Raw genomic sequence first — 22596 nt, forward strand, 5'->3', positions numbered from 1 at the left:
AGAGAAATAGACAGCATTCCAGAGTCCCATATTTATAATTTACGGGACGGATGAACAATAAGTCTAATAGTAAGTGCACTTTTCGTTCTATTATTAAACCATAATAATAGATCTATTTATAATATAAAATATTACATGCCATAATACAAAATTATACCAAACAACTTGTGGAAATAACATTTTGTTATTGTTTTATAGGGATGCAAGACACTGTTTACCCATGGAAATACTTACAGCTGTACTAAATATATACCCAGAGGACAACATATTAAATATAAATATATTATTCATGCAGCAATCTAATATATATATATATCACAGAGGCCATATATCAGACATAGCAATTAGGCAGATGTTTGAATTGTCTTCCTTGTTATTTCTAAGTCACTATAATAGTGTATATTCTAAACCTACTGTACTTACTGACATGAGAGATAACCTCTAAATAGCAACATTAATATCAAAGAACATACAATAAGTGTAGGACCCCTTTGGATCATTATAAGACCAGTATGGGCACTCCCAAAACATATCAAAATAACTTATTATAAGGGATTAAGCCATACCTACCATCTTTAAAATTCATTACCCCAGATTGGATGGTTACTTCTGAAACCAGTGCAGATATTAAATCACCCACCTTTTTCTTTTTTTACCTACATACAAATTGAAATAATTTGACTTATTTATATACTAAAGATTGACATTTTAATAATTTCTTCAGTGTTCTGAGTATGCATCGAAACGTTGCAATCATTTATTTTTCTATGTACTATTAGAGACTTACATTGCCCATCAAAAATTGAGACCTCACTAGCTGTAGTATCTGATGTAGGTGCATGCAATATGGAAACTAATAGTGTGCTAGTTCAAACTTCTTGGATGCTGTCCCATCCTCAGGAAATGAGAAGTGACAACCTAACAAAGTAAGATATAAAGAAATCTTTATTAAAGTCTTGTGCAACCCACGTACAGAACATGGACACAATGTTACAGTACCAGCCTCATGCTATTCCAGAAGGAGTGATGAGATATTAATGCTTTAGCGATATGTGTTTTGTCTTACCAAGACCAGTATGAATTTGTTAATGAACTTGTCCTGGAACACTGAAGCTTTAATAGAGTACTATAGAGAGAGTAGTAGCAATGTCTGAAGACATCTAAAATAAGAGGGGGAAGTGTAGAAGCTAGAAAATAGCAAGCTAAATCATGTAAAATGCTTTAGTAATAAGCCACCCCTTACTTATATTTTTTATTATATCACACTTGTTCTTGTGAATGCAGAATTAAAAATATTAATTGTTGTTTGTTGAGTGTTAGCTAAAGGGTGCTGGAGGAGAAGAAGAATGTCTAATACCACTTTCATACTGCCGCCCCGGCAATATCCCGGGTTGTTAACCCGGGATATTGCCGGGGCACAGGGTAGTAAAGATAACAAGAATCCTGGGTCGGGCGGGTTCATACTGCACCTGCCCGACCCGGGTTTTAGAAAAAAAAAAATGAAAAAAAAGATTTTAATTACTAAAAAATACAAAACAAATGTGTACTTAACTTATTTTCAGCCAGCGGTGTCTCCGTCAGGGGGACCTCTGGGTACTAAAATGACGTCATTTCTAGTCCATTAGAAATTACGTCCCCCTGACAGCCGGCAACGCACCGGAGACACCGCTGGCTGAAAATAAGTTAAGTAAACATTTCTTATGTATTTTTTATTAATTAAAATCTTTTTTTTTTACTTTTTTTTTACTTCACAATTTTTTTTTTACAGTATGAATGGTGAGACCCGGGAATTACACGAGTTGCACCATTCATACTGCAGGCTAGCGGGGTCCAACACGGGAATTACCCCTCGCAAAATCCCGGGTCTAAGTCCCGGGATTTTAGACCCGGAATTTTGTGGTTGGACTATTCATACTGCACCAAGACCCGGGTTTTTCAGCGTGCCTCTGCAAAAACCCGGGTTTTTGGTGCAGTATGAATGGGGTATTAGACACATCCTTCTGGTTCAGAACAACTTAGATATCATATATGTATGTGCTCTCTCTCTTTTTATTACATTTACTGGACCTTTTAGATGTTAATCTGAAACCTGTAACACAGACATGAAAACAATGGGTAGGGAAGGCCCTTCTCGAGAGAGAGCTTACAGTCTAATTGCTAGAGGACACAGCTGAAGCAAGAGGAACAATTGTCAACCGTCTCAATCTCTCAGAGTGGAGATCGGGACAGTTGTGAGCAGTGTCAGACTGGCGGTGTCCCTGGGAAATACCTGGTAGGCCCCACTGTCCGATGGCCCCACCCCCTTTTGCTAGGGGGCAAGGCCAGAATGCGATCAACAAGGCCCCCACGGAGAGGTAAGTATAGTAGCAGCCTGTGCTGCTGGTAAAGCAGAGGAGCTTCCTGTCAGGCAGGAACTCCGCACTTTCTCACATCACCCCCTCGGCTATGCTCTGATTGGCTGACACAGTCACTCAGCCAATCAGAGCAGACACGCCCACTACCCACACTGCCATGGAGGAAGCAAAGCAGGAAAGGTAAGCTTGTGTGTCTGTATGTATGAGAGAGAATGTGTGTCAGTGTGTATGATAAATGTATTAGTGTGTGTATGATAAATGTATTAATGTGTGTGTATGGGGGTGAGGGCAAGGGGACTTGTTATAAGTGAATTGGGGATGAAGGCAGGGGGGCTTGTGGTAATATAATGTGGACATGAGGTAGGTGGTGGAAAATGTGTGCAATTTTATTTGTGGGGTGATGGTGGGCCAATTTAATTTAATAGTGGGCCTATTAATTTAAGATGAGGTGGCAGGACCTTTAATGCTGCAGTGGTTTGGGGCTAATATTTGAATATGGGGTTAAGTTTGGGCAGGAGGGCTATTTTTTAAATGTGAATGTGAATTATTTAATGCCAGGGATGGTTGTGGGAAATGGTTATATTTATTAAACTTAAATGCTATTTATTGCTAGGCCTGTTTAGAGGTAGGGAAATATGTTTATTTATTAAATGCGGATACTATTAATTTAATGTCGCGGCTGGTTGGAGGGAAATAGCTCTATTTCTCAAAAGTGAATACTATTATTTTAACGTTGGGGCTGGAGGGAAGCCTAATTATTAAACGTGTGTGCTATTGATTTAACGCTGAGGCTGGTTGGAGTTTTCTAAATGTCATGTACCCATTTTTTTTCCAGATAGGACTCCCAACAATGCAGGATCCAGACAAACAGCAACTAAGCGAAAGACACCAGCAGCCACAGGTCAGGAAAGCAACAAGAAACGGACACACATGCTCAGATACATGCAGTAGGTGCACACACATACTGGGCCCCACCTAACATTTATTTGGCCCTTCTATATGATGCCACTTTCAGGCTTTTTTCAGGGCCACTATAAGTTCCCGATCTGCCCCTGTCCTTTTATATGTAGGTGGGGCCCACCCAAGTCCAAAATTTGCAAAGCGCAAGTCACCTTTAAGAGTCGCACACGTCATGACGTTGCGATGCTGGCAGCATAAAGGAGCTGCGAGGACCCTGCCCAGCTGACCACAGAGAGGAGATGAAGTCATATTTACTTTATTTTATTGTAAAAAAAAATTTTGCTTTTTTTTCAAACTTGACAATGTTCCCTTTTTTACCTGGGGGTAGTCTGTTCTTGGCATAACATGAATTGGGGGCAGTACTCTGTGGCATAATACTGTGTGGGGCACTACTCTGTGGCATAATATTGTTTGGGGGCACTACTCTGTGGCATAAAATTGTTTGGGGGCTTAATTTGTGGCATAATATGATTTGGAGACATTATTGTGTGGCATAATATGATTTGCAGCAGAAATTGAACAATGTAGCATAAATTGAACTGGGGAATTACTGTGTGGCATAATATGACCGTTTATTTGTTGGTTCCATTATTATTAATAATATATATATATATATATATATATAATATAAAATCTATCTAAATGCACAAGTGGCACAACTGGGCTTGACTTGATTTTAGCCAACCCCTGATCTACAACAAAGGTAATTCCCATGGAGCCAAGGTTGTGGGTGGCAGTATATATTCTCACTAAGGGTAGTAATAGTATGTGGATTCAGAGGTTAATTTTAACTATTCTGAGACAAGGTGCCCCTCTGCTGGTATATGTGTTTTATGTGTTTTTTTAATTTTTGTCTTTCTTTGAAACATTATTTTTTCATATTTGTCTGTTTCATTGTAACATCTACATACCTTTCTACTACATATGTAGTGCTTTTAGGGCACTGTCCCGCTGTCCTGAAAGTCAGGACTTCTGTTCTGCCTGCCAGGAGATATGTCACACTTCTTTGAGCAGGCAGTCTACACTTCTGTCGATTTAACATTGTGACTGGTTGGGGAAGGGGACTAGAATGTTCTTTCATTGCTAGGCTCTACATATTTAATGTACATATCCCTGTTTCAAAACAGGACCCCAACATTCCAGGAAACAGACAGGGTCCAGGCAGCAACTGAGCTTAAGACATCAGCAGCAGCAGGTAGTGAACAGTGCAAGAACAGGTAGGAGAGAGCAGGACAGCTTGCCAACTGTTCTGATTCTAGTAGGCTCCCCACTCCCCCTCTAGTGTCTGGTCTCGCCTCTATGGTGGCTGGCCACACCCCCTCTGGTGGGCCCCTACCATTGCATTACCCCTGTGGGCTCTTAATGACCCAGTCCGACACTGGCTGTGAGGGTGAATTTGTTTGGGTAGTATAGGTGGGAGTAGGGTAAGCTCTAATAAAGATATGGGTTTTCAGAGAGCGTTTAAAGATTTGAAGCCTGTGGGAGAGTCTGATCAGACATGGTAGGGTATTGTATAAATGGGAAGTGGCTGTGAAAAATCTTGTAGGCAGGAGTAACAGGTGGTTACCATAGGTGAGGAGAAAGTGGAAAAGGACAAGAGGGAGAGGATTTTGAGATACGATTTGAGATGTACGAAAGGGTGGTGTTGTATATCCTCCTATGTCAGGTGAGAACTTATCTCTATCATTAGGCAGAACCTAGCTGTTTGGCAGTTTCATTCAATACTTCTCAGTATTTGCCAGTTTTAAACCCTTACTAAAACATGTAGCTGATCTAATGTTTAAATATACACTTGTAATAACTGTTCCATATTAGATTGTTTATCTCTTGTAAACAGGGCCATCTCTATATTTCCCACAAGTGGGTGTCCTTGTATCACAGTCAATATATTTACATATATTTATGTATATTCTACATAAAAGATATTAATACGGTTTTACTGTACATTAAGATATCATGATTTTCATAATATAAGAATCTGGATAACCAGTCAAATATTGCCACCTTTCTATCCTGTAAGCTATATCTATACTAATATTACCATCTTATCCATGAGATTTTTTCAGCCTTAATGCTGTCCTATCTGTCAAGATCTCTAATGTAGTTGTTCAACATTTTTAAAGGAGCCATACCAAACAAGGTCTATGTTCATAATTGACAAGCATCATCTCTCAGCTCTGATGTATTATGATAGACATATATATTAAATCCATAAAAATCCACAGGCTTCACTCACAGATTCTTACATGTCACAGCTCCAAAGAAAGCCATGAAAAGCAGTTTATGCTGGAAAATGTGGGGTTAGACAAATTGTAATCCAAGTAAATGCAACAGTCAGATCGGCAGACACTTGACAAGAGTGAGGCAACAGGAGCTCTACTAAAGCTAAGTTCTAGTTAGGTTAGTACCAAAAAGTCAGATAGAAAAGCAAGGTAAACTTCAGAAGAACAGAAAAGAAGCTCCAGAAAATACCCATCATACATACAAAACCCACACAAACATTGTGTGCCTACAAGTCTCATAACATGGTCTACTGTGTCAGATGAACTCTGCAAGTTCTTCCATATAGCTATCCATATAAATATAAAATCTCATATAGTCTTGAAGGATGAGACAAAGTGAGTGTGATATTAATTCACCGATCCCTAGGGTAGTGGCTCATATCCAAATAGGGCTTAGCACAGAAGCAACTCTATTTTTTTTTCAACCAAGCCTTTGTGGGCAGCACAGTGACCGAGTGGTTAGCACTTCTGCCTCACAGCACTGGGGTCATGAGTTCGATTCCCGACCATGGCCTTATCTGTGTGGAGTTTGTATGTTCTCTCTGTGTTTTTTGTGGGTTTCCTCTGGGTGCTCCGGTTTCCTCCCACACTCCAAAAACATACTGGTAGGCTAATTGGCTGCTATCAAAATTGACCCTAGTCTCTGTCTGTCTGTCTTTTCCTGTCTATCCCCCTCTCTCTCTGTCTGTCTGTGTGTGAGTGCTTGTCTATATTAGGGAATTTAGACTGTAAGCTCCAATGGGGCAGGGACTGATGTGAATGAGTTCTCTGTACAGCGCTGCAGAATTAGTGGTGCTTTATAAATAAATATGATGATGATGATGTATGGGTCCTTCTGCAGGACATTGCCACTGCTGCTATATCTGCAAACTGGGACCATCAGCTAGCAGATTTGTAGACAAATAGTAGTTAGCTGATAGTCAAATTGCAGTTTGTAGTCAGCCCCATAAGCCCATTCATACCCAAAGAAACACCTTTTTAAATTTAGTGTCATTATCTTCCTCACTTTCTTTTTTATTCCCTTTTTCCCTATCATTATTATTATTATTAATATTATTATTCCCTCGATGCACTTATTTTGAGACAATTTTCCAACCAACATTTATGAAAATACCAAGACTAGTAAAAAAAAGCAATATCTGTACATTTTAAAACTAATTTAGTGTCACATTAGTCAGTTTAAGCCTAATTGCCTCAGCTCTGACATGGTTTCTAGTTAGAAGAAATGTTTCAATGTTTAAAATCTTCAGAACCGTGAGGACAGTCAGTATATCGTGTTTGAATTTAAACAGCACTTGAACTTTTCTTTCAGTTTTGACACCATAGATAGATTGAATGTTAAGATCCTGGCTATACAAAGTTGTCTAAGTAGGAATAGAAGAACATTCAAAAAGTTTTTCATGCACAGACAGATGTTTATTGTATTGCTGTGTTTATTTCCTTTATCCCCTTCATCCTTTTCCTTCATTTTTATTTAATTCTTGACTATAATAGTTCTCAGGGTTGCTTTTGTTGACATTTTATTTTTACTGATTTCTATTATAGAGAGGTACATGTGAACACTCAGGTATATTCTGTTTTTTATATTATAATTCTTTGCTTAAATGTACTTAATCATGTCTACCCTCCTTCCCCTGCCCTTGCTTGCTTTCATATTTCTCTGGGTGTTTTTTTTTTTTTTTGCGTTAATGCTGTTGCATTGTTGGACCGGCATTGGCGTGCTCTCGTTGCAAAATATGTAGACGTTATCTTCACTATAGTCTAATCACTACCCATTTTTATGATTCTTTAGCACTTAAAGGGTATCCAAAATTAATTTTTACTATTTGCGGTTGGTGGGGACAGATATGTACAAAAAATGTGCTTATTTCCTATGCTACTGCCACCGCTAGCATCCTTACCTTTTTTTGTTGTATAGTAGCCTGAAAAAATCAAACTCACCTGCATCATGTTCCAATGTTACATAAATATGACAAAGAGATACCACTCACGACGCAGACATCTGTGCTCCTGAGTGTAGCAGTCTGCCATTTGCAAATAAAATTACTTTTTTTAAATAAATGTATTACGATTAGAGGATGAGAGTCAGTGTTTCACTTAGGATTTTGAAAGGCTAAACTAATTCTGACACAAACCCTTGTATTTCAAAAGGTTGATGATTTAGCTATACTTTCCCAGGAGGTATAAAGTTGTGGCTAGTTCATTAAACTGTATTGGTATGGTTTAGTGAAGAGATTTTGACTGCATGCAAAAAGCATAAATCCCAATATATGTAATGGTTAGGAAATACACAATAGATACTGATTCAACAAGATTGCACCCATATGCAGATTTTTACATACAAACTTCAAGCAGTGAACCATGGGGGATCTTTGGGGCCGAAGGGTACAAGATCCAGCAATCTACCTCTTTAGTCAAACTAGTTGGGAGAATGTAGCATATACATGAGACTAATGTGGAAAATTTCCAACACAGGCCTCTACAGAATTTTAATTTGTCACACATATGGGCTACAGTACTTTCTGTTTTCTTCATCTACATAAGTGGAAACACACATCCAGGCTTATCTATGGAGGCTAACAGGTAAGAGATTTGTATAGAACACATGCATATTGAGGTTAATATACGTTATAAACCATGACACCAGATAAAGAGGCACTGATTTTTATGCAATTAACATGCAATGTTAGAGGATGCGGCATCATATATACTAAACAAAGAACTGATATTTGCCATTAAGGGAATATACTGTATTTTATTCTATTGAATTCAATAATAAATATTATGCAGCTAGTTAGTATATTTGTATGTGCTTTAGAGATGCAAAGTCTATCCCTATAATCATTTAATTCAGTTGAACTGATTTGTTTTTGTTTGAACAAAATTTATAAACAGACATAATCAATATTTCAAAAAGAAATACATTTTAATTAAGCATATAACATTAAATGCACAAGTGATCTGTACAAGGGTAATCAGGGTTAAAATAGAAGCAGCATAAAGTCATTAAAATCTAATATTTAAAATATTAATTTTACATTTTTATCTAATAGCAGTATATACTGTATATATTCTGTATTTCCAAGAGCTATTACAGCTAAATGTTCTTTAACAAAACTTCCAGAGCCCTCACTGCTTGAAATAAAACAGGATTTCCTTTACACTCAGTTCAGTATATATTGCCAGTAAGCATAAGAATAAAGGTTATAGTTGTTGTGCTTCTGCCCAGGCTCTGGTCCCCAAGAGACCTAAGTAAAAACCAATATGTTAACTGTTTGGACACAGACAACCTGTGGTTTAATCATGATCAGCCTGTGAAGCCGTTCTACTGACACATTTATTTTTTATTTACAGAACGCACTCATACCATTGCTGACCTGTGAATTGAGTGATTGCAGGAGGAGGCTGGCACTGTTTGACTGCCACTGCTCTGCTCAAAGTGACAAATCATCCCGCTAGTTGCTGTATTCTGTCAGCCTTACCTTGCTCTGTCTGTCTTTCCCTGTCATGTCTACATATTTGAATAGCTTACAACTGTCACAGTTTAGGGGGTAGTTCCAGTTCTAGGGGATTATTCTTCCGTCCTGAGCACTGGGATTAGTGGTGGTGCATTCACAGCAACACTAGGGTATTTTTATGGCAGGGGCAGGGTTAAGGCAGCCTAATGCTGCAATAGTGCTAGGCCCAGAGAACATAGCACAAACCCAGATGTGACATGACCATACTACCCTCAATGTCCCAATTCCCTATCTTCAAATGATGTATGTATTTGGCTGTATTTTCTGTCTAACACTATCCCGCCCCTCTGCCTCTTCCATCTGTCTCTCCCCACCTTGTTTATGTTTCTGGAAACAGTCCTTAGCTCATATTTTTCACCTGAGCAGAAAAGACTTTAGCTATGCCAATGCACAATTTGGACTGTGGAGTTTAGAATTTGTTAATGTTATGTTACTAGTTATTACAATTGCTGGAAGACCAAATAAATGCCACATTCCTTAATGTTTTTACCACCAAAGCACACTACAATGTATGTTTAGATTTTAATAAAAGTGTGTAATGTGAAAATCATTTACTATTTTTGAATCTGGATATTACATATCCATTGTTATATGTGCAAACGTTTTAAAATATCTAGTTAAATTATTTTAAAAGTTAAACAAAACTTAATAATAACTTACCATAGGATGGGCTGCTGATAAGGATTCTGCTATGAATTTCTGTGTCGTACTCCTACAATTATGTAGCAAATATATACTACAAATGACTCTAAAACGGCTTACTGCGTAACTGTTTTCATGAAATAAACTGTACAATGAACAATAGTAAGCAACTGCTCGCAGTTCAATAAGCATAAATTATATAAAACTTTTATCAAAATAATTTTGCTATTTTCCCCATCATATTGACACTGACACGATACTGTATAAAATGTGTACACATTCACTACCTAACAAGATGCAGTTGATCGTAAATAGTTAAGAGGAAAATGTTAAAGCATTTTAAGATCAACTAATCCAAAAAAAGTCAACAATATTTCCCAAATAAAGAATACAATCTATAATGAATCTGCTCCCCGACATTGTCCATTATTAACCATTTTTCCATAGGAACAAAGATTTGAAAGTTATCTTACACTGGAAGATATTCCCGAGTTTAATCAGTATGTTAATATAAGTAACACAATCGTCAGTATTTGTTGCACAAATGGCCACTAAACCCAGTATATTCATTATTCATTCATTATTATTTAAACGAAAGATGGCATAATAAGACCACAATGGACCATTTTTCCTGAAGTTCTCCAATTTGGCAATCTCTATGCTTATGTTTAGAGTGGTTGAAAATGTACATTGATATAATTGTGTTCTTTGTATTAATCAGTATATATATTTCTAATCACAAATATATTCCGCCAAAAGGATCTGAACCCTGAAAGTCACTGCCATCAAGCCCGAGTAATTTGATATGAAACCTTCCAAAAGACATAATTTGATGTTAATAAATGTTCTCCCAAAATAGAGCAGAATATGAGCTTTGAATCCTGTATCCCCTGGATCCTCTCAAGCCCAAGGCACTTTGAGATGCCCCATGCCTATAAAACTCCTCACTGGATAGTGCACTTCTCTCTGTCACGCCCATGTGCTTCTCCAAGTACTTTTGCCTTAATGTATTTCAGATCGCTGTTGACACTAGGACGTCTAGCAGAAGGAGAGACCATGCCATATGCATCCATTTCTTTCAGTCTTCTAAGCCTGAAAGACTTCTGTTGAAATGCATCTCCATACTGCATAGAGATTTTACGATGAAGAGCAGGACTCATTTCATTGGGGAGCTTGGCCATACTGAAAAGAATTTGGAACATTTTATCTACATTTAAATTCTTCTTTGCTGAGATTTCAAAGTAAGCACAATTTTCATCACCAGAGGCAAGGCGCTCTGCTTCTTCAGCCCGGACCTTGCGGTGATTCTCCCCATAATCACTTTTGTTTCCACAGATCATCATGGGAAATTCTCCAGTTTCTTTTGTCTTATTCTTAACACATGACTTTACTTCCAGGATCTGCTTTCTCAGCCTCTTCACTTCATCAAATGAGTCCCTACTATCAATGCTGAAGACAAGTATGAACACATCACCTGTAAGACGAAAAGATGTCACTGTTAATATTATGTATCTATGACTAGCAAATAACATATTGTTTTTTTTTTTTAAATGATTAAATATATGGAATCAGCTAACAACTAATTGCAAACCCAAACAGTGGAAGGTTAGATCGCCACTACACCACCGACCCCAGAATATAATCCTTTATGGTTAGCCAGTAAAAAATCTGTCTGGCGTCAGAGTGACCACACCCCTTCTGGATTTAACATTGATGTGCCCACACAAAGCAGGTCAAGGGGTCCTCCACACAAAAGGACCAAGAGTCTTGTTGCTTCAAAAGAAGCAGTGACCTGTGGCCAATCAGCCGTAGCACAGTGTGAATTAGTAACTGACTGCAATGCTCTCCTGCCTACAGTGCCTCCTCTGATAGAGAAAGAAAATGTTTAGCAAGATAATGATGACATCAAATGCAATATATTCAGGACATTAACAGGGTGGGAGGGAGTTATTCAGTGCAGGAAACAAGAGAGCCAGCATCCACTGAGGGGAAAATATATCAGGAAAAATAGGACCCTTCCTGTGGATTTTATTGGCTGGGTATGCAGGAGACTTAACCTCGTGTTTGAAAGTTTGAGCTTAATTGAAATGCATGTCTGCATGAGCAGTTCTACCCCTTTCTTGTTATTCAGGACACTTTGGCATACCCCTCCATCTGTCCAGACTTCAGGGGGGAGAACTGCTTGTAATAAATGGGTGGGCTTCCTCAAAAGGTAGGTATGGTTGGTTAGAAAATGGGTATGAATTTTGTCCTGATTTTGCCTGGATATAGAGATATATCAGAAATACTGACTTATTACAATTAATAAAACCCACAATTGAATCCCATATTGTTCAGTAGAGATCTTTATAACATAGCCTGATTTAACTTGTAAAAGAGATGATGAAACACTAGCCTGTAGGTTTATTATTATATTTATGTTATAAAATAACTGTAATTTTACACAATGCTCTACACAAGGGTATTGCACCTGCAGTTTTCTGCACAATCAAATCACACCAAACTAATGTTTTGGCATTTGGACCACCATGAGACATAGTGATTTGTTCACACTCACATGGTCATTTACTGATGGCGAAATAGGCGGATGCACAGAGTATTTACATGTGCACAAATACATTATCATTTTCCCCTTTCAATGTTACATTTTTCCTCCAGCCTCATTTCTGGCATCTGAGAATATATATAAAAAGCTGATCATTTTGAGCGGGTAAAGAGGCTCTGCAGCAACCTACAAAACCAATGGTGCCCCCTTAAATGCACAATATCCACCCCTTGAAGCAAATTTATCATCCATCCTAGTTAAAACTATGAATAGTAACAGCATGCCTCCCAACTGTCCCGATTCGCGGGCAACAAAAGGGGTGGGGCTTAACATACAAGTGGGTGGAGTTTTATCCAATTTTGTCCACTTAGGAGTGGAACGGGTGTGTGGGGCTTATTTTGTCCCACTTTTGGGAGGTATGTAACAGCTTCACATAAAAAACTATTTCACAGCTAATTTTAAATCTCCTGCTGCCTGGCTCAATTCAGTGAATACTTATCTATTCACAGTCATGAAGCACCGTATATCCTTTACTGCCCTGTGAAACAATGTCTGGGGTAGTGTTCTACTGGAGAGAGACATTCACATTTCATTTTTAACTCAATAAATTTTTATTAAGAAATTTGTCACTGAGATACAAAACATTTGCATATAAATCAGTTTTGTAGTTACAAAAAAAAATATTAAAGAAAATGACAAAAACTAGTAAAGTGAAAAACATGGGGTAGAGCAACCTCAAACTGGGGAAGAGAGGGGGAGGAGGAAAGTGGGAGCAAGAGAATAATTATACGGCATCCACATTTTTGTTATTATTTGGTGAGATGCATGGATGCACAAGAAGATGAAAGCTAAAGGTGGGAATTTGAAAACAGCTGGGAATCAGCTTATCACGCTGAGCTGATTCAGTGACGCTCATGTAGTTATCAAGCACCAAATTAAATTGTACTGCAACACAAAATTTTCTAATACGAGGTAAATTCCTGCACATATATTGCATTGACTGTAAAATCTCACAAGCAAGGCCCTCTCTATCCTTTGTCCCACCTGCTGTACCTCCCTCATCAGATTTATTAGTGCTTGTTATGTTTTTATGCATTTTGTACAATTTGTGAATCTGACTGTCTGGCGCTGCAGAGTTTTGTGGTGCCTTACAAATAAACAATAATAATGATAATGATTTAGCTAGGGGTGTCGTTTTCCGTCCATTACTTATCATCAGAATATGTACACTTTTGCAACCCCTGCAGTCACTGCATCTTGACATATTAATGCATACCAATACAATAGTCACACACAATTTTCTCACCAGCTCCTACAATTGTTATTTCACTACCTTATATATCAAGTGTTCCCCACACCTTTTAGATTGTAGGCTCGTTTGGGCAGGACCATCTTTACCTTGCTCCTTCATTTCTTTATATGTGATTTGTTTGTGTCACACTCCCCTCAGTGTATAGCGTTGTGTAATATGTCAGCGCTTTATAAATAAAAGATAATAATAATAAGCCGGTAGCTGAGACAATCTTCCACTGTTTACTATTTATATTCAAACTTCTCCAGATTAAAACGCTGCATAAGATTCTGGAGAGGGGGAGTGTTTTTTGACCTGCGTAGATCACCTGGAAGGGTTCCCATGTTTCTGCTAACTTGTGGGATGGTTCATAGTACAAAAAAAGTATTGAAGTTCACCTTTAACGTAAGCCTTCAAATTACACTTAGCTTAGGGAACAGTGATTATATTGTACAGAAACTTCATATATTAGCATTTACATTTATTAATATCAATGATAGTTACATTGTTGTTCTCTACTTACACTAGAACACAGTGGACAAATTATAACAGTAAGTGGTAAAAGGTTGCTTTTTATTATTATTTATTATTATTAATATTTATTTATAAGGCGCCACAAGGCATCCGCAGCGCCGTACAGAGACCAACAAAATCACAATACAATGGGAGACAGCACAGTACAGTAAACACAGCAACTCAGTACGCTCAATGCACAGCTAGAGAGGGCGGGGAAGGGGGAGGGAGGATCCACAAACGACGGGGCCCAAGAAGGAGGGCGCGGAAGACAGGGAGACCCCCAGGGGGGAGGAGGGAGCGAGAGTGGACGTGGGGTGGAGGACCCTCAAGGAGGAGGGCTAAGTAGCTGGAGAGCAGAGTTAGAAGTGGTGGAAACAGGAGGAGAGATGGCCCTGCTCAGAGGAGCGTACAATCTAAGGGGAGGGGTGGACAGACAGAGAGACGCAGGGGAGAGAGGGAGAGTAGGGGGACAGAGGCAGAAGATAAGGTAGGAAGTTAAGTGGGAGACAGAAAGGCTTTAAGAAAAAGGTGGGTTTTTAGGGTCCGTTTGAAGCTGGACAGATTAGGGGAAGTTCTGATGGAGGGAGGGAGCTTGTTCCAGTGGAGGGGGGCAGCGCGGGCGAAGTTTTGGATACGCGCGTGGGAGGAGGTTATAAGGGGGGAAGAGAGGCGACGGTCAGAGGCAGAACGGAGAGGGCGGGATGGAGCATGAATAGAGAGGAGGGTGGAGATGTAGGGCGCAGTGGAGTTGGCGAGGGCCTTGTAGGTGAGTGTGAGGAGCTTAAAGAGGATTCTGAAGGGGAATGGGAGCCAGTGAAGGGCTAGGTAGAGGGGGGAGACAAAAGAGGAGCGGCGAGAGAGGAAAATAAGCCTAGCTGCAGCGTTAAGGACGGATCGAAGGGGATCGAGATGAGAGTGGGGAAGGCCAGTGAGGAGGAGGTTGCAGTAGTCCAGGCGGGAGATGATCAGAGAGTGGATAAGGCATTTGGTGGCATCTTGGGAGAGGAAGGGCCGGATGCGAGCGATGTTGCGCAGCTGGAAGCGGCAGGATTTAGCAAGAGAGAGGATGTGGGGGCCAAAGGAGAGAGAGGAGTCGAGGATGACACCAAGGCAGCGAAGTTGGGGGACAGGGGAGATAGAGGTGTTGTCGACAGTGATGGAGAGGTCAGAAGGGGATGGGGTATGAGAGGGAGGAAAAACTATGAGCTATGTTGCTTAGTATAAAACAACCCATAGCTTACAAATACAGCAATCAACATCTAATTTTACTTGGTCAGAATAGATGTAAAAACATTCCATATAAAGTCTTTTTAAAGCAACTGTTTTAGTAATGCATTTTTTATTTTAGAGACATTATAATTACTATATACTGAATAAAGACTATAGACACCACATACACTCTGAGGCCAAACAGATGAAACGTCTAAAACACAAACAATAAGATTTATTTATGAACCACAAATAAATGCAGACTTGCATTTCGTCTTTATATGCACAACGGAGTCTATTTGTCTGCCTAGTGGATTTGAAATTGCAAACTCACTTCCTAGTCCTTGCAGGGGCGCATGCAGGATTGTCGGGGGGGGGGGGGGGGGGGGGGGGTTTCCCCCTCTGACCCAAAAAAAAAAACCCTGTGAGAGAGCTGCTGCGCATGCGCCCACGGATGCGCAGCAGCTCCGTTTCGGCAGCGTTGTCCTATACAGCAGCCGTGGCGCTGTCAAAGAAGCGTCCGCGGCGGTGCTATATACATCACTCCATAGTTCGTTCCATCTTCTTTATTCATTTTACCTTCATTTACATTTTATTTCTAAAATACTGTTTGGTTTAACATAATTTGTGTCAAAGATTCACCTTAACCATAAGGTGGATATTGGGACTGTCATTACTTTTGTAAATTTGTATGTTTCAAGGTTTTTATTACATTGGTCAAAGTGTGCCTAAACAAATGTTCCACAGGTGTGCAACTGAAGGGTGCAAAGTGTGTCTTGTTAAAGGTATAGGATGAGACCCAATCTCTTGCGTCTATGAAAAATGAATTGCTTTAGTGGGGAGAAACAAATAAGAAACACCCCTGGATATGCATCCTGTTCAACATTTAAATAATCTTGTCCTGCAATATAAAGACTCATTTTTGCATGAAAGTAACTCCTTAAGTGCCTAATCCATATTCAGCAAGAAACACTCACATTCAGTTAAGCTCTTCCCAAACAATGATGTAAATGTTTTCATCCACATAAAAGAGCCTTAATGGATTTGGCAGATATACTGTAGTTCTGCAGGGGCAAATGCAAGATTTCCAGTGGGGGAATTTCCAAATGCTTGATTGCGGAGGGGCCATGACAATTACATGGAGAGGCAGGCCACAAAAGTGTGCTCCTGTTTTGTGTCTTTATCTTGGCTCTGTAACCTGCTGATCTACATCTATTACTGAGCTACCTCTCCAATGATATTTTGCTTGCTATTAGGAGACATTCTGTTTGCTGTGAATTGCTGGGGAGGTTTCTTATGTGCAATATATAAAACATAAAATATTATCACTATTAATATGTGTCTGTTGACCTTATATTTTTAGAATAGAACAGTAAGGTACATTTATTAGTCCATGTTCTTACCTGTCAGTATGGAGAGCCTTCTCATAGCTGGAAAGGGATGATTCCCAGATGTATCTAAAATGTCCAGCTGGTACATATCTCCTCTGATATTATACAGCTTGCGGTGAAAATCCTCAATGGTTGGAGTATACTGATCTTCAAATCGTCCATTCAAGAATCGTGAAACAATAGAACTTTTGCCCACCTTTGAAGCACCAAGGACTACCATACGGTAGGAGTTCTTGGCAGGGACACTAAGCGTGCAGCTTCCACTAGAAACCGTTTTAATCATGGCTTTCAGCTGTGACACAGAAAAGTAATAACAGATCAGAATTATGCAATATATGCATGATAGTACAGTCATTTATATCTAAAATCATAGCGGACAAAGTACTATATGGTGGTATGTCATATTACCATTTTCCCTATTGCTTTGACTGCAAAACAAATGAAATTCCATTCATTTACATTTTCCATATCTCTAAATCTTCACTTTGATCACTGTGTAAATATATGTGTGTGCATATATATAGATATATATATATATATATATATATATATATATATATATATATATATATATATATATCTATATACACACAGCTGCGGTATCAGTGGCGCTATATAAATAAATTGAGATGATAATGATGATGATATATATCTATATATATTTATATAAATATGTAGCAATTATTGCCTCCTTTGTGTTCTGTAATTTAATGTTCTTTGATGTATTCTTCATCTAGCTATTCTGTGCTCTCACAATTCTTTTTTTCTCTTTCTGTGTTTAGAACGGTTAGTTCTCCAGAAATATCTGCAGATGTATTTTATTGTTGGTAGTCTCTTATCAACTCTATGCTTTCTTTTTTTTGTGGTCCATTTATTTATATTCCTATGTAATTTATGTACTTTCTCTCTACTTTTTCTTTTCTAAGTAATATATGCGTTCCTGTTTGTGTGATTGAATGTCATTTGCACATTTTCTATACTTTGGGGCAATAAACAATCAATATTTTCTGTTACCATTCCTTTTTTTAGTATAAATTGCTCAAAATAAATTGCTTGTAATGTAAAAACCTTTCAAATACGGCCTGGCTGTATGTGTTGATGAACAGAGCTAGAGCATGTGAAACTCATAGAAATATAAAGCTGTTTATGTGTTTAATTTCATGGTGTAAGCTTACCTAAGCATATGTACAAAGTAATGATGATTCCAAAAAATAATTGATTGTCATTTTAAGCCTTTTGTAACAAAACTGAAAAATATATTTTGTTAAATATTTCTGACTAATTTTGCAGTATAAACTCCTACATAATGCTAGAACGTATTGTCTGCAACTGGGCTGGTTGATGGGGACAAGCATATGGTCTTGGGGTGATTACTGCTCTGATCAGCGGCGGATCTAGGAAACTGCTCTACCCGGGGCGATTTTAGGGGGGGCGATTTAGGCTTTCTAATTTCTAATGCTGCCGGCGGCTGCACAGTATGTGAAGGTCCGCTCGCAGTGACAGTGTGCTGCCCCGCTGCTCTGATTGTGTTTAAAACACAATCAGAGCAGCCGGGCAGCACACTGTCAATGCTGAACGGACCTGCACAGTGTGCAGCCGTCAGCAGCAAGCCCCTGCTAGGGGGGGGGCGATTGACCCCCCCTGGATCCGCCACTGGCTCTGATATGGTAAAAGATAAAGGATTGGATGAAAAGTTTGGATCATCATCACCATTTATTTATATAGCACCACTGATTACGCAGCTCTGCACAGAAAACTCCTTCAGTCCCTGCCCCATTGGAGCTTACAGTCAAAATTCCCTAACATACAAACAGACAGAAAGAGACAGAGTAGGGTCAATTTTGATAGCAGCCAATTAACCTACTAGTATGTTTTTGGAGTGTGAGAGCAAACCGGAGCACCCAGAGGATACCCACGCAAACACAGTGAGAACATACTCCACACAGATAAGGCCATGGTCGAGAATTGAACTCATGACCCCAGCGCTGTGAGGCAGAAGTGCAAACCACTAAGCCACCGTGCTGCCCACAGAAGCACTAATGCATATGTTAGTTATTTAAATGTCATAACAATTAAATATTACAGTAATTTTACAAAACAACCTACATCATTGTGTACAACTAACTCCTAATATTAACATGTTTATGTTGTTTTCAATCATGCATATATTGCCTATTAAAATGTACAGGTTGCTTAGGCTTCATACCCACTGTCGCTACTAAGGTGTACTTTTGGGCTAATCATACTCAGTTGGCTACGTTACTCGTGAAAATAATGCGGCCCGCGCACTATTAGTGTAGTATGGTAATTTCAACACTTTATTTTGCTTGCAGCTCTAAGATCCCCAATTGCTTACAACTCTGAGGTTCCCAATTGCTCGCAGCTCTGAGATCCCCAATTGAATTCCCCCCTTTGACTTCAATATTAGTACATTTTCCGTGTAGTAGCCATGCAAATCATAGATCGATTTCAAAGACATTACAAACATTGGATTGCGGCCCTCCCACCCATATGTTGGTGAAATAGGACATGCGTCTTTAACAAACCAATCATTTCAGCGACAGGGTCTACAAAACTGTGGCTGAAATGATTGGTTTGTTTGGGCCCCCACACAAAAAAAGCAATTCATCTCTCCCTGTACAAAGTAAACTGGCTCTACTGAGGCAAGATGTCGCCCTCATCCTCATCCTCTGATTCCTCGCCCCCTTCAGTGTGTACTTCCTCATCCTCACACATTATCAATTAGTCCCCGCTGGACTCCACAATCACAGGTCCCTCTGTAGTCTCTGGAGGCCATTGCTGGTCTTGATTGAAGAATTGATAATTCATTTTTATGAACATCATTTCAACATTTTGCGGAAGCAACCTCCTTCGCCGCTCACTGACCAGGTTCCCCGCTGCACTAAAAACTCTTTCGGAGTACACACTGGAGGGGGGATAACTCAGGTAAAATGGAGCCAGTTTGTACAGGGGCTTCCAAACTGCCTTTTTTTCCTGCCAGTAAAAGTAAGGATTGTCTGACATGTCTACTTGGATGGTGTCAGCAAAGTAATCCTCCACCATTTTTTCAATGGTGACAGCATCCAATGCAGCGACAGTAGACACGTCAGCAATGGTTGGTAGGTTCTTCAGTCCGGACCAGATGTTATCTGCATCCCCGCCAGCGGGTCGTTTATAAAATCTCAGCTGTTTCCTCGCAGCCACAGGTGTGGAAGAAAATGAAGGAGGAGCTGTTGGCATGTCACGGTCCTCTTCAGAGGACAATCTCCTGACCAGCAGGTCTTTGCACCGCTGTAGACTTGTGTCCACCGGAAACAGAGACACAACATACGCTTTAACGGTGGCCAGAATGTATTCCTCTGACTTTAAAAGACTGACCACCCTCGGATCCTGGCAAAGCGTACGAAGGGCTTCATCCACAAGAGCTACATGCTTTGTGGAATCGCAATGCTTTACCAGCTCCTCCCTCACTTTCTCCAGCTGCTTCTGCAAAAGCCTGATCAGGGGAATCACCTGACTCAAGCTGGCAGTGTCGGAACTGACTTCTCGTGTGGCAAGTTCAAACGGCTGGAGAACCTTGCACAACACGGAAATCAGTCTCCACTGCGCTTGACTCAGGCGCATCCCCACTCCTTTGCCTATGTCGTAGATGGCTGTGTAGGCTTGAATGGCCTTTTGCTGCCCACCATCCTCTGCAGCATATAGAGGGTGGAGTTCCAGCACGTCACAACCTCTTGTTTGAGGTGATGGCAGGGCAGGTTCAGGCTTTTCTGATGTTGCTCGAGTCTGCGGTAGGCAGTGGCAGAATGCCGAAAGTGTCCAGCAATTTTGCGGGCCACCGCAAGCATATCCTGCACACCCCTGTCACTTTTCAGGTAATGCTGCACCACCAAATTTATTGTGTGGGCAAAACATGGCACATGCTGGAAATTGCCCATATGTAATGCCCGCACAATGTTACTGGCGTTGTCCAACACCACAAATCCCCAGGAGAATGTAAGTGGGGTAAGCCACTGCAAAATGATTTCCCCTTAGTTTCTCTAAGAGGCTGTCAGCGTTGTGCCTCTTACTGAAACCAGTGATACACAACGTTGCCTGCCTTGGAACGAGCAGGCATTTCGGAGATGCTGCTACTGATGCAGCTGCTGCTCTTGCTGAAGAAGGCGATGCATCTACCCAGTGGGCTGTCACAGTCATATAGTCCTTAGTTTGCCCTGAACCACTTGTCCACATGTCCGTGGTTAAGTGGACAGTAGGTACAACCGCATTTTTTAGAGCACTGAGGACACTTTTTTATACTTCTCTGTACATCCCGGGTATCGCCTGCCTAGTGAAGTGGAATCTAGACGGGATTTGGTACCGGCGACACAATACCTCCATCAACCGTCTAAATCCCACTTTAATGATGGCGGACACCGGACGCACGTCTACCACCAACATAGCTGTCAAGGATGCAGTTATCCGCTTTGCTATAGGATGACTGCTGTCGTACTTCGTGCTCATGGCACGACTGTTGTACGGTAAATTGTTTAGTGAAAGACGTAGCAGTCTTACGACTTCCCCTCTGGGAAGATGACCGACTCCCAGCAGCAACAGCAGCAGCGGCAGTAGTAGGCGTACCGCTGCAGGATTTTCCGGAAGAATCCCGGATTGAAGAGGACTCAGTCATGCCGGTGACATGGCCTGCAGGACTATCTCTGATCGAGATAGTGGAGGAAATTGACAAGGAGGGTGTGCTGGTGTGGATACAACAGGACCAAGGGATTTAGGTGTCCCTGGACTGCTGACGGTCCTAGCCACAGTTCCTGAACTAAACACTGAATTATGAAGGGTCTTCAGGTGACGTAGAAGGGAGGATGTCCCTAGGTGGCCAAGATCCTTACCCCTGCTTATTGCAGCTTTACATAAACTACATATGGCAATACAATTGTTGTCCGGATTGGGATAAAAATAATTCCAGACCGAAGAAGTGGATTTTTTGGTCTTCTGCCCAGGCATGACGATGGGCTTTTTCAACCTATGGACAACAACTGTTTCCCCCCCTGGTGCCTCATTTAAGATAACCACATCAGCATCCTCCTCGTCAAGTTCCTCCTCAGTGCCAGCTACATCAATATCCTCCTCCCAGTGTACAACATTGACACCTTCATTATCCAAATCTGTAACTGCACTGTGGGTGATCCCTCCAGCATATGCAGAGGGCGTGCTGCAAATGGTGGGAGGAGCCACCTCTTCCCGTACAGTGATGGGAAGGTCAGGCTTCGCAACCACCAACACCCTTGGACTCGCCTTGGGGATTTGTGATGACATCTCTTTAGAAGGCAGAGTTGTTTGCTGTGTTTTTGATGACAGCTTAAATCTATTAAATTTTTTAGAGGGGGGGGGCTTAGATCCTTGGGTGAAGCTGGACCACTAGTCATGAACACAGGCCGGGGCCTAAGCCGTTCCTTGCCACTCCATGTCGTAAATGGCATATTGGCAAGTTTATGTTTCTCCTCAGATGATTTCAATTTCTTTTTTTGGATCATTTTAGTGACCTTTGGCTTTTTGGATTTTACATGCCCTCTACTATGAAATTGGGCATCGGCCTTGGCAGACGACGTTGATGGCATTTCATCGTCTATGTCATGACTAGTGGCAGCAGCTTCAGCATTAGTAGGAAGTGGTTCTTGATCTTTCCCTACTTTATCCTCCAAATGTTGGTTCTCCATTATATGCAGCACAAGAGAGCGTACCCCTAAACCACACACACTCGTCAAAGCCTTTAAAAATTATATGAGGCACAGGACAGTATCACTGGACTGGAGTTATACAGCAGTACCAATGGACTTATATACTGCAGGAACAGTGAATGTAGTTATATTGCAGTACCAATGGACTTATATACT

The 22596-nt window shown here is 40.4% G+C and overlaps 1 protein-coding gene and 1 long non-coding RNA gene across 3 annotated transcripts in view; one reads left to right on the forward strand and one right to left on the reverse strand.

Moving 5' to 3' along the window:
* LOC142099442 (uncharacterized) lies at positions 1-12943 on the forward strand. 2 transcript variants are annotated; one of them, XR_012678548.1, is made up of 4 exons: positions 1-69; positions 8951-9035; positions 10773-10997; positions 11092-12943. It is a non-coding gene; the product is annotated as an uncharacterized LOC142099442 (long non-coding RNA). The 2 variants fall into 2 exon arrangements; XR_012678547.1 differs by lacking the exon at positions 1-69 and adding an exon at positions 4448-4531.
* The window catches only part of RASD2 (RASD family member 2), a 21240-nt gene continuing 7143 nt past the window's right edge, over positions 8500-22596 (reverse strand). Inside the window, exons 2-3 of the mRNA XM_075182891.1 lie at positions 16721-17000; positions 8500-11230 (exon numbers count right to left, since the gene is read on the reverse strand). Coding sequence (XP_075038992.1) covers positions 10701-11230; positions 16721-16991 — 801 coding nt within the window. The 5' untranslated portion in view covers positions 16992-17000 and the 3' untranslated portion in view covers positions 8500-10700. The remainder of the gene's footprint in view (positions 11231-16720; positions 17001-22596) is intronic.

This window comes from Mixophyes fleayi, chromosome 8 (genome assembly GCF_038048845.1).
Source record: "Mixophyes fleayi isolate aMixFle1 chromosome 8, aMixFle1.hap1, whole genome shotgun sequence".
Classification (NCBI taxonomy): Eukaryota; Metazoa; Chordata; class Amphibia; order Anura; family Limnodynastidae; genus Mixophyes; species Mixophyes fleayi.